Source organism: Melopsittacus undulatus, chromosome 5, assembly GCF_012275295.1.
Source record: "Melopsittacus undulatus isolate bMelUnd1 chromosome 5, bMelUnd1.mat.Z, whole genome shotgun sequence".
In the NCBI taxonomy this organism is placed as follows: domain Eukaryota; kingdom Metazoa; phylum Chordata; class Aves; order Psittaciformes; family Psittaculidae; genus Melopsittacus; species Melopsittacus undulatus.
Window position 1 is genome coordinate 58,372,018 of NC_047531.1, and position 12,887 is coordinate 58,384,904.

General features: G+C 37.9%; 1 protein-coding gene across 1 annotated transcript in view; it reads right to left on the minus strand.

Annotated features, from left to right (window-relative positions):
- ANO4 (anoctamin 4) overlaps positions 1-12,887 on the minus strand; it is a 209,844-nt gene that overhangs the window by 120,801 nt on the left and 76,156 nt on the right. The window contains 1 exon segment of the mRNA XM_031044913.2: positions 2,260-2,466. Within this exon segment, the coding sequence (XP_030900773.2) occupies positions 2,260-2,466 (207 nt within the window).

Genomic DNA, 12,887 nt, shown 5'->3' on the forward strand with positions numbered 1-12,887 from the left:
TGCTTGATTGTGATAACAGCACTCCAATAGAAGAAAGAACACAAATTGTATGAACAGTTTAAAATTAGACCAAGCAAAAACCTGAGAAATTTACTCTATGAAACAGCAGGAGCACAGATTGGAAAATGGTGGTGTAAGATCTGTTACCTGAATGGTTAATGTATGTCAGAACTTTTTCTTTCTAAAATACCATAGCCATTTATAATGTTTATACGTCTTAGATAAGCTGCTGCCATTGGTCAACTAGTGTACAAGGCTAATTATGAAGATACAGCTGTTAATTTGTGGCTGAGTAAGAAAGAATAACATATGATTTTAGATGTAAATTAAAATTTTCTCTTAGGAATGCTATTTATTACTATTGCTGCCTGACCATAATCTTTCTTAGACTCTACTTGTATACAGGTCAAATGGCTGTAATTTAACCTGGATACAGAGATAAATTTAGTATTCCTATATAGAATTAAACAGTCAGACCCAAATAATAAAAACATTATTTCACTCCAGGTGAAACAATGACACTGTAAGCTGGTTAAGAGAAGATTCCTGTCATCCAACATATTTATAAAAATCTGCAGCCTTTAAGGCTCTGGGTACTGCTAACTCCTCTTCAGTGAAGCACACACTACCAAATGCCACTTTGAACCAAGACTCCAAGAATGTTCTCTGCAGGTCATAGATGCTGTTACTGTCTAAAGAGCAGAATATGATAGGCAAAAGTAACCTCATAAGACTGTACTGAAAGCTAAATCCCTCAGAGAATCGTCAGCCAAATGATGCTCACTAATGAGCTCCATTTTAGGAATCCTCTGGGGTATAGTAGAAAAGGGATCTTTTTCTTAATCAGAAATCAGCATACATTGCCTGTACATTATTCAATATTAAAGCACAGGCCACATCTGTCGACATATAGACATATAACGCATAACAGCTCAAAATGAATATAGTTATTGTGCACATTCAAGATACTATCTTTTCACAACTGATGCAGGTTTCTTTTTGTCAATCCTTTAGCACGCTGCAATCATGAGCATATATATTCAGTAACAACAACACTTTCGTACTCATAGTGCTAATTTCTGTACAAAAAGAAAAAACACAGAAGCTGAAAAAATAGAAGGACAAACAAGTGAACAGACGAACTGAAATAAACAAAGCATATGGTTATGAGTCAGTGTAAATTCTTAATTAATCTGTATTGACAAAGATTATAGTGACTAAATAGTATGTGTGCATGAAACTCATGGCACTAGACTTGCATAGCAACCCATAATAAATAACCTAAATTTTCAGTTTCTACAAAAAATTAAGTCATTTACTACTAGATCTGCAAGGCAATGGAAGTACACTAAGGGACAGCACACAGAACTGTCTGTCTCACATAAATAGACTCTGTCCCTTGGCACCCAAATAGCTGCACACAGGGTGCATCATGCCCTTTTCCTGGGCAGAAACCCTGGAAGATTATGGACACCTTTCAATATAGAAGCTACAAAACTGACTTCATGAACAGCTGCAATTTGCTCTACTCAGGAAAGAAATTCAGAGTTTCATTTTCCCGTGAAGAATGCCTGAATATGGCCAGCACAAATGTAGTCCCCTGTTATAAGAAAAGATTCTTCTAAAATAGCTCTGGCAATTAACATAACAAGGAATGAACTCAAGATGTCAATTAGAATTTGATGGTTCCCAGGAGATTCTGGCTTTCTTTTAAAAAGTTTCATTTTGTTAACCAGTTAACTTATGTTGTAAAATCTCCTTCAGATCTAGAGTTTTTTGTTTGCATTCTAGCAGCATGACTTTGAAATATGCCCTGGATTGTGCTTTTGATCAAAACCAACACTAGTGTCAATTACTGAGTTCCATTGGGTATGCCTGTAGCCTCTACATCATTGCCATTAGCTCAGGGTTTATCAGAATTAAACATATATAAGGGGGAGCAGTATTAAAAAAATAGTAGCCAATGTTCTCTCTGCTTTGACATTTTGGATATCACTCCATGTTGTATGGTTGTTTTTTATGATTAAACTTACGTTTTTATTTCCCACTTTCAGATGTCCCAACTGTTGTTGCTCCCCATAATCTATAACTGACAAAAACATACTGAATGTAGACAAAACGTCAGCCGATAGCTCTGACAATCAAAATATTGATCTCCATGCAAGCATGATCTGATGCTATTAATAATAACACTTCACAACATCATAGCACATCACACAAGAAATGGAACTGAAAAAGGTGTCAAGGCAATTCTGTTACCTGGCTGATGCATTTTTGCTTTTCCACCAGTGACTGCCAAAATACTAGATCCAGAAGATGAGGCTTCCATATTTATTGACCCTCTGACTTGTGGGAGTGAAAGATGCCTGACCACAGGCGGATGCTGTGACACTGGATAGCTTGCTGCAGTTCTCCTCTGATAGATTTGCACACTCTTGTCAGCCCCATGAATAGATAAACTTATACCTGACAGGAATAAGAATTAGTACTGTTAGATACAAGAGACCAACATGGAATAACTAAAATAGAAAAATTGCCATGGTTTAAAATGGAGCTGTAGCAGCCTTCTTGAAGGAAAAAAGCAAACCAAACCAACCTATAAAACCAGGAATTTTCTATGAAATTAAGAACATGAACATCTTTTTTGTTGTGCTGCAAACATCAGTCAGCCACAGTAATAGATATTTAAATTAATACACAGTCATGGCTTACTGCATTACTGGCCTGAAGAAGGAATTATTTTCCATTCCTTCAAAAACTCCACACAGCTTACACAGGATGATATTAATGAGGTAACAACCACAGAGTTTATTAAATGACAGTGTTCTGATTGATGGACCAGAACTTGGCAATAAGGACTCCTTTTCTTCTGAGCATTCACAAGTGTTAGGAAGTCTCATCATACGGAAAAGATGCTACACTTCATGTGGTAACTAGTTTTTAAAGAAGAAAACAAGGTCTGGTTTGAGGAAAACAGTAAGGCTATAAGCAACAACAAACATGACCTTAAGCTTGAAAACAATTCCACTTTCATCAGTCCTGTGAAACATTACCTACAACTGTGGAAACTGTCTTTCACACCAAACATTCTCAATTTTGCCACATAGCCAATTTTTAAATAGAAATTGTGAGGAAAAAACAGGCTTTACTTTTCCAAACAGAAAAGCAAAGTTGACATTTCTTATGTGTTTATTTATTGTACAGTCTTAGAAAGAAACACCATTTTACAGTAAAGAATGCAGTTTCTGACTTCCTTACATTCACATTGATGCAACTACTCCAACTTTATTTAAATTACTCTCAGCATACTCTGGTGAAAATATTTAGACAATCTCTTTTTGGCAACAAAGCTGAATGATAATCCTACGCTAATGTGTTATGCTTAATTTAATTGTGACTCTTACAGCTTTTATCAGCAACTATTCTTTGTTTTAGAAAACCAAATTAAAAACCCTAACCAGGTATAAATGGGAAAACTGAGAAACAGATGAAAAAGCAGACCCTAAAAACTGGAAATGTGGATGTAAGCACACTGTAAGTTGCAGTAACTCAAAATCATTAGACATCATTGACTAGATTACGCATTTCTGTGAAAGGCGTTACATCAAAATGTCCAAGAATGCCTAAATGACTCTGCTCTTCCATTTACACTGAAAGACAATGAACCTCTAGGTCACTGAAGAGGCTTTGAATCTCTGAAATATTAATACACTTCTACCTATAATATACTACCAAGGGAAAGAGAGCTGCCACTTCTGTAGGCAAAGTGTGGCTGCACATGAGGAAAAGCTGTGCAAATTGGTCTTCTTTAAGATGTCTTTGTTCATTCAGAATTAAAGCTGCACATTTACTACCTGACTTTGCTGCACTTCAGCAGAGCTGATCCACAGGAAGTGCGAAGGGATGAGGATCACCCGCAGCAATTGCTCAGATACGTCCTGGTTGCAGAACTAATGTAACTGTCATCTGTCTCCAGACTCTTGAAATCACATCTCCTTTACTATGGTCAGCAAACCCCTTTTTTTTTCCCGTCTTGGGAAAGGCAGCATAGTAACCCATGTGACCAGAATGACAATGAACATGCCTGGACGACACCTTCATTTGTCCATGTTAGCCATATAGCTTAGATATAAGGAGCTTCAAACAGCTAAGCCCCAGCTGTAAAACGAGCTCTTTATTTCTTGTGCAGTCACTAAAACTTGTGATGCCCAAATTATTGCTCAAATATCCCCAAGATACCAAAAAAAAAAATAAGCTGCAATTATTTCCTTTTATCATCACTGGTTGTCATATAATTTAAAGCAATCATCTCTTGAAAGCCGACAACGGAGTCACTAAGTTGCTCTGCCAATGCTAAACATGAATCTGGCATGGGCACATACTAGCTTCATCTCAGTAAGGCTGTGATTTCGTTTGGTCATGAAATGAGTAATATATTTTAGGAACTGGTTCCAAACAAAAACTGACTGCTACATTTCTCTGAGGTTCAATTGCTTCTTCATGTTCTGAAAACAGTCTATAAGCTCTCATGCAGCTGTGACTCAGCTTCCTGAACAGTTTCTGCAGCACTTTTTTTCAGACATAAAAAAATAAAGAATACTTCAGTCAGATCATGAAGAACTGCAAAATTTGCAGATGGATCACATACAAAATTATGTGCAATCAACAGCTTGACTCTGGTTATACGCAACCTTTTGTTTCATCCAATAAAGAGAGGTACTATAAAATTACAACACCAAGCTACACGAGAAAGAATGTGCCAGCATTATTGGAATGTTTACATATTATCCTTTGGACATATGTAAAACCTAAAAGTTCTCAGAAACTAATACAGTTTACACCAAAGGTATGTCACCATTATATTCAACATAACTGGGGGTTCTTCACCCCGCTCTCTTTGCCACTGCAGTTATTTGCTTCTCAGAAGACATTCTCTTGACTAGGAGAGTGAATTTCCATTATTTTTGTGAGAACCAGGTACAGCACAAAGATGCAAGTGTCCCTATTTAATTACCATTTCAGATTTTTCCAGAGAGAGACTAGATTTTGCTTTTCTTTGAGCATTTCTATTGTTAAACTAAAAGTCTGCAAAAATGTAAGACAGTAATGTTGCAGTAAACTGCAGTAATACCTTGTTTTCATGTGGGCGAAAGTCCTCTTAAAAGAGATATTGGCAGTTGAAAATACATCCCCAGATAACATGCAGGAAAGCAGAGACAAAGAGAAGGGAAATCAGAAGTAGAAAAGCTATAGGAAATAGCACATATAGCTTATGGGAGATGAAAACCTTATGAACTATCAGCATTAAGCAGAATCTAGAGTAAAATACAACATCACACGAGCACCATTTTGACCCAGGGCTGCAGTGCAAATTCAAGTGAAGACCTAATTCTGGCCAGTAGCCGTAGCTGACTGTTCATTGTGGAGGAATGGCTTCTAGACAGGGCTCGGTCACCTGCTCTTGGCTGGCTGCAAACTAAGTATTGAAGAGTGGGAAGTAGAAATTTAGTGTTTTGACACTGGACAAGATTTGAGCCTTCAAGTATTGTATGCATCACTCAGCTCCTTCCCTTTCTTGCATGCAAAAATCCTTTGTATTTTCAAATTTTCACATGGTTTTCTGTCTTTTTTTTCTTTTCTCATACAGGCATCTTATCTCTATGAGGAGCTGCTCTTCTTGGTGCTCTTTGGCTCTCCACTGATGCTTCTGTTTGAGCTTGCAGCTTCATGTAAGAGAAACACCATCACTCCTTCCCTACCAACACATCTCTGCTGTGTAGTTTGCTAGCAGGGAAGAGCAGCCCCTATCCTGCTTCTGGTTAACTTTTTTTGCTCCCAGTTTTGTCTTTTTACTATGAATTTTCCAAAGCAGCATTTATTTTCCATTGAATATATTTTGCCTCTTACAAAGTGGTTGTATACTTATGACACTGAAGAATTTATGATGCTCCACATAAAACCTGCATAGGAAAACATTAAAAGTGAAGTATTAAAGTACTTCCAAGTCAAAAAGCAATAAAATCAAACCTAAAGAAGAAAAAGGAGGGAGAAATTACTAAAAGTAGAAAACACTACAGTTTGACTGCATACAAGGTTTTATGTGATGGTGATATTTGGTTTTTTTTTGGCTCATCAGATGCTACAGTGATGAATGACCACATCCTGCATTATTCAGAAGTCTCTGCCAAGCTGTCTGCTGGGGCACCTGCTTTGGTCTTGTTTGATCCATGGCCAGTAGGTGTTGCGCACCATGCACTTCTGCATGGAGCAACACCTGCACCCAGTGGACCTTATCCAGCATGCCTGTGCTGTTCATCTGGGCATAGAGCAGTGGCTCTGGTACTGGTGGAGATGGCTCTAGCACCAGAATTTGGGTCAGCAAGGCACTGTGTCTAAATTATACTGTGCTGGAACTGAGACACTTCTCCACTTAGGGAGACACCCCCCTCTAGTTTGGGTCAGCTCCAGTTCTGTTCCACCCTGTGCAAATTTGATAACCTCTTTAAAGATTAGTTCCTGTTGTAGGTTCCCTCCTGGTGTGTCTGTCTCTATCCAGAGATAATATGAACATGAGTAAGCAATAATAATGCAATGCAGAGTTACACTGTATAAACAATCCATTAGCTAATAGTGCTTAATTAGCCTCAAGTGCCCTGACCTGCTTTGTAGACTTTCTCTGAGATAATAAACTGATGCTGGCAGGTGCAGTTAAATCATTTTGGTTTGGTATCATCAGAGTGCCAGTGTTCATGTGGTAGACAAATGACTCCAGCTGTTTCTAACTTCTGTGTGGTTCTTTTATTCTACTTCAGCCCTGTGTGGAGGCCTTAGGAGAAGACTGAGATAGACCCTTCTTCAAGGCCTTTTTCAGATCAGAGGAAGTGCAGGGGAGCACAGAGCAAGAAGTGAGGAAGAAAATCCCAGCTGCAGTGTCATGTAGGGCTAAGACAAGTAAAGTAGCTCTGGAAAGCTTGCAGTCATCAAGGCACAGATGAGCAAGGTCATAAAGAAACACTCTGGAAGCATGGGCAGGGAGTGGAAAATGAGGTTTTAAGGTGCGGTATACAAAAAGGAACATTACATATTTAGTTCCTTTCAATGTTTACACTCAGAAAATTTGTCCACCTTAAGAAGTCCACCTAATTTGTCCATCTTAAGAAGTTAAGCATCCTTCCCTCACCTTGTGCAAACTGCCACATTTCCCATTAAAGTTAATGACGCTCTGCAGACAGCTTCAGCTTTTTCTTTCTGAAGCTAGCTTTGGTATGGGGGAACTCAAAAAGAGCAAGCAACATAAAAGGTTTCTCATGCTAACCCAGTTTCATCTGAGACTCGGCAGAGACAGCTATGCTTGATGCCATGATGGGCTCACTCTGAATCCTAGGTGGAAATGAATGAGCACAAGAGAAAAATTCATCTGCTCTCCTTTGTACACATGCCTCAAAGCACAGTCTAAAAGCAGTTCGTGTTTCTCCCCCCACTCTACGCTTTACTTAGATAACAAATACATGCAGAAAAGCATGGCTTTCTCTCCCCACACTTTGTGGAAAAATGTCACAACAGCATTAGGATTCCCACATTAGAATAAATCATTTGTCAGAAGTTTAAATATCACCTCTCTAACACAGTATCAAGTCCCCTGCCATTGGAAACAAGTGATTCATGAAATCGTATCTAAGCCCAGATTATGCTTCGAGTATATCTTTGAAAATGTTTAAACACTTGTGACTACACATCAGATGTAAAAAAAAAAAATCTCCACAAATGAAAACATTTAAATAAACAAACAGAAATGCTACTAGTTATAGAACTTTCCTGAAACTGGACTGGCTGGACTGAAAGACTAACCTGTGCATCTTGACATGTGTTCAGTTTTCTGAGCTTTGCATGCTCTTCTCCTCCACTCCCTCCTAAATATTGGAGAGCTGACAGGATTTCAAGACCCATAGTAGTTTCAGAAACTATTCCAAAAATGCTACTTATTTTCTATCAAAAATTTTGTCCAGCTGGCTCCTGAATTTACGTAATTTTTTAGCATATTTAATTTTCCATGGAAAGAAACCACAAAGCTTAAATACACGTGCTGTGAAGGAACAGCTCTTTGTCTGAAAAATATCATCCCCAAAGTTTTAAAGAGATGATGAGCAACCATTTCTATTTAGCTCTCTATTCCATTTGTGATATCCTATTGCCTCTCTCCCAAATTTAGAGACCTGGTTTACACCGTTGGCCTTCACCAATAAGCTATTGTATACCTCCAATCATCCCTAGTCACCCCTCCTCTGTTCCTTTGCTTTTTTCAAGAAATGAAGACCTAAAATGCACAAAAAGAAAATGTCAAGAAGTAACACCAGAAACGCTCACGATGTTCAGGCTGTGCCTTCAACAAGGATTTACACAGGGGCACAACAATGTTTCTAGTTTTGTTCCTTCCCTTGTAATTTGAATTGCCCCAAGATACTTCTAGAGGGACTCTGCCTCCCTGTCACATTTGCCAGCACTTCAGGCAATTTTCCAGTGAAACAGGGATCTCCCTGATAACCCACCTGCTTGAGGTCCCTACATCAAACAAAATCTGCAGGAAAAAATATTTTGTTGTTTCATTTGTTTGTATATCACATCTTTCTCCACTTCAGTTGCTTTCCAGGTCTCATGTTTATCCCTTCTGTAAGAGCATCACCGTACAGTCATTTTGTATCAGCAAAATAAATCTTCACAAAGGTGCATTATTTGCCACTACATTTTTTTTCCCAATTACCCTCCTTCAATGGGAGAAGGGCAGCATCATCCTGTGCCTGCCAGTCACTGGAGGTGTTAGGATCTGCATTGTGAACTGCGGTCACAGGTATATCTGAACTAGAACCAGGACCCATGAAGAAGGGGCTTGTGTACACACTGGGTTTATGCAGTTTTGTCCACACTAATTTAGAAATGAACAGTTAAGGAGCCAGACTCCAGGGGGACATGTGTTTACATTTCCAAATGTTCTTCAGGCAAGAATAGCTTATTCTCCCGTACAGAAGTGGCTACATTACGTGTGGCATAACTGCATCCAGAGCCAGTGTTAATTTAAATCTAACAAAGTCCTAATTAATAAAAAGGTCATACTTACCTTAAGCCTACCATCAAAGGGTTGTTTCTATAACCCCAAAGATGGTTTATTAAATTACAAGCTAGCATTCAACAGCGATTATTTAGCATGACTGAAAAATTCCCACAGTGCTCACAGGGATGCAAGATAACCTGAAGCGATGAAAATATCTTGGAGAGAGTCATAATAATCTTTCCTTAATGGTCTTTAATGGTCTACAGGACAGTATGAAAAATTACTTATTTTCTTTAGGCCTGAGTGAAGAGAAAAGCTTAGTTAAGTGAATATAAAGGTGGTTTTGGTTGCTGTTGACTTATCAGTGATAGTCATGGGCTTGTTACAGGACCATCTTGCCAAACGCAAGGTGCTGCCTACACAAATTGAATGAGCCAGACCAGGTGAATAAACGGAAGGTTTTTTCCCTGAGTTACCTAATCTGATTATAAATATTGCATTTTTATTTCTAACAACTCATTATTTAGTTCCTCTCTACAAAAAGAAAACACACAGTGTAGTCCATCCATGCTGCTATATTTTCTAGACTATTGGGATAAATCCCTAAAAATTGTGTGTAAAACATATCCCCCTTCTGTTCACCTAGCAAGCTACAAGCAGTTTTATTTATCACCATCCCAAAGGACTGGATTCTCACTGGGGCTGCCTGCATTTTTGTTGATTTACTTTATTGTTACAGCTGGACTTTTGACAGTATTAGAGCCACATTCTGATGGCAAATTAAAAAAATAAAAAATTTTGAAAAGTTTCTTTGCTTGCCCCAGTATGAAAATAGCAGTGAGAAAATATTTTGTCCTGAAATCTGGTAGATACAATAGAAATCAAAACCTGAAGCTGATAAAACATTTTCAGTAGAATGCTTCTTTGTCAAAAGAAATACCAATTTGCTAGGGGAAAAGAAAAATGTCCTAAAGTCAAGAGTTGCTGTCAAAATTTTTGTTCAGAAAAATTAATCTGTCATCATCTGGACTGGAATATCATGGCTTTTTACTTTGTAATTACTTGACAATATGAAAAGTATAATCTAACATATCAAATAGAATATAAATTATCAATTAGTATACCAGTTACCTCTGAGCAAGCCAAAAAACAATTATTATTTCAATTGCGAAAACACCATCTGTAATACCAATTATCCATTAATGTTACTGTAATATCCAAATAATAAGAAATAATTCAAAACATGAAAATTTAATCCAGAAAAACAGTTACAATACAGTGAAAACGAGAAGTCCAAACAAGATTAAATATTTCAACTATCCAGAAGCAAATTCTGATAAAAATATTTTAAGGATTATGTTGAAAAGTGACTTCAGAAAGCACTTTAAAGAGATTCAAAGGGGAAAAAATGCAAGAATATTGACATTACTGTGGATTAGTCATTCTGGCTTTTGTCTGGCCATATCTATAAGCATTTGGAATAGATTTGTGCTAGAATGAATGGAGGTTCATACAAAACCCAACAGATTCATATCTCAATTTCTATCAGAATAAATAACACCATGTCAGCATTTCCTTTTTTTCTTTTTTTTTTATTTTTTTAAAATTTTTTTTAGGCAATAGCTATTTCTTCCAAAAAAAAAAAAAAAGTAAGTTAGAAGATTGGATCTCTCTTCTTAAGTGGCACTTACTGATTTGGAAACTATGCAGTAACTCTTGTCTAATTCATTTTACTATAAATGCACAGCATTTAGTAGCCAAAAATAGACTTAGAACAATGAGATGATTTGAAACTTACTTTCACTTGTGTTAAGCACAGTGTTCAAAATTGGTTTCTTTCTTAACAACTAGCAATTACTCCTATTTTCAAAATCAAAAGCATTCTCATTACATCTGCATTAATTTTACACTTCTTGTCTATATACATATAGTAAAAGGTAACTGCACACATAGCAGTGATACATGATACAAATATCAGGACAAACCACAATACCCTGTGAACCAAAGTGCCAAGTCAAGTCCCAGATGCTTTTTACTGGCTGAAGAATGAAGTGAAGCACATCCATGCAGGTATATTTTGAGTTTAGATAGATTTAAAAGCAAATTTAAAAGCTTGATTTAACTTTTCCTTTCTGTGTCCTGTTTCAGGGGACTGGTTCACCACTGGTACTCTCTGATGCTCCAGGCCAGCCCCAGCCATGCTCTCCAGAGAACCCACAAACAGCAGGTCAAACAAAAGCTCCTGCTTTTACCCAGCCTGTGCCCCAGCTTTTACAGGCTTGGTGTCAAAATGCTCTCTTCCTGCAGATAGTTTTATTAATTATCAATTGACTTTTACTTTGCTGATAATTTTAATTAGATCCTATGCAACCAATGTCTTCAGGGGCAGGTCTCAAGACAATGTAAGTTACTTCTCTTCCCCTCCCCTCCCCAAGATGGGAAGAACCATCTTACACTTCACTGCAATATGGAATATATTACTTGGATAAAATACTTCTAAGTAAATGTGCATCTGGACAGATGCATATCTGACTGAACATGGCACAACCACTGGGTCAAGTCTAATACCTAGCAGGGTTTTTGCCCTCTGAAATGACCATCCATCATGGATATACATGCTGTTCCTACAGCCTGGGTCCCATCGACACATCCCAGGCCCAGTGCCTCACATGTCCAGGGTCTGTCATGGGATCCCAGCAGGGGAGTGGTCCAGAATCTCCCACCCCTGCCTGGGGAAGGGACTCTTCTGTAGGCTAGAACAATGTGCTGTGGTATGCTCTAGCAGAGCTTGAACGAGCATCACTCTGACGGGAAGAAGAAGCAACAGCCTCCACAGTCACGCTTTACTGAAACACCTAAGCCTGCAATCAGCCTCTTCTATGCAAAATACATGTTAACAAGGGCCAGTTGTGTCAGAAATTCTGAGGCACTTGTCTTCCTTTTGTGCATCATAAATTTCCAGCACACTCTTGGCAAATAATGTTTTCAGTTGTAATAAAGCTTATGGTGCCAAACTTTCTAAATGATCAAAAAGTGAGGGTGATCCCCAGAGGAGATGTCAGCTGTAGTGTGCAGCAGATGCCAGTGGAAATCTGTGTTCATCTGCCACCTCATCCTTCTGGCAAGATTCCAAGCAATTAACAATAACAAGATGCTATTGAATACGTAAACCTGAAGAATATGTAAACCTGCTATGTTCATTTATACATTCCTCATAGGGATCCAATTGATTGTTCACAACTTATGGTGATCTGGATTGAACAAAACCCAGGTCTTGTTTAATTCACTTCTGAGCTAGACTGTATCAAAGGCCAATAAAGTCTGAAAGACAACAGTAAACATGTAACGACTGAATTTGGCAGATTAGGATATAGAGATGGAAAGAAGTGCTCTACTGATCAATACCATTTTATTTTCTCTATCTATAGCAGAATCAGAAGAAATTGTAGGAGGCTGTAAAAATGCAGTAACTACATTTAAGAATGTGAGGTCTATAACATACAATTTCTGTACGAGACATCCCATGCTCTAACTCATTTACTGAATAACAGCCTTGTGCAAAGGCAAGGTCCACCACTCTTTCATGTACAAATAATTTTCTGATACATTAGCAATCCAGAAAAACATGTAGAGTATGCAACATAGACCTTAAGCCATGTTTTATGCACTATATATAACACTGGGTGTTAGCTGGATGTTCCTAAAGGTTAAAATCAGGCACAGGAGACATGCAAATTGTTTGAATGCACCTAAACCAGTCTGATTATAGAATGAAGCCATAAAAAGAAACATATGCTTAAATTTAGCTCCTGTGACTGGTGTTTCCTCAATGAAAGGACAT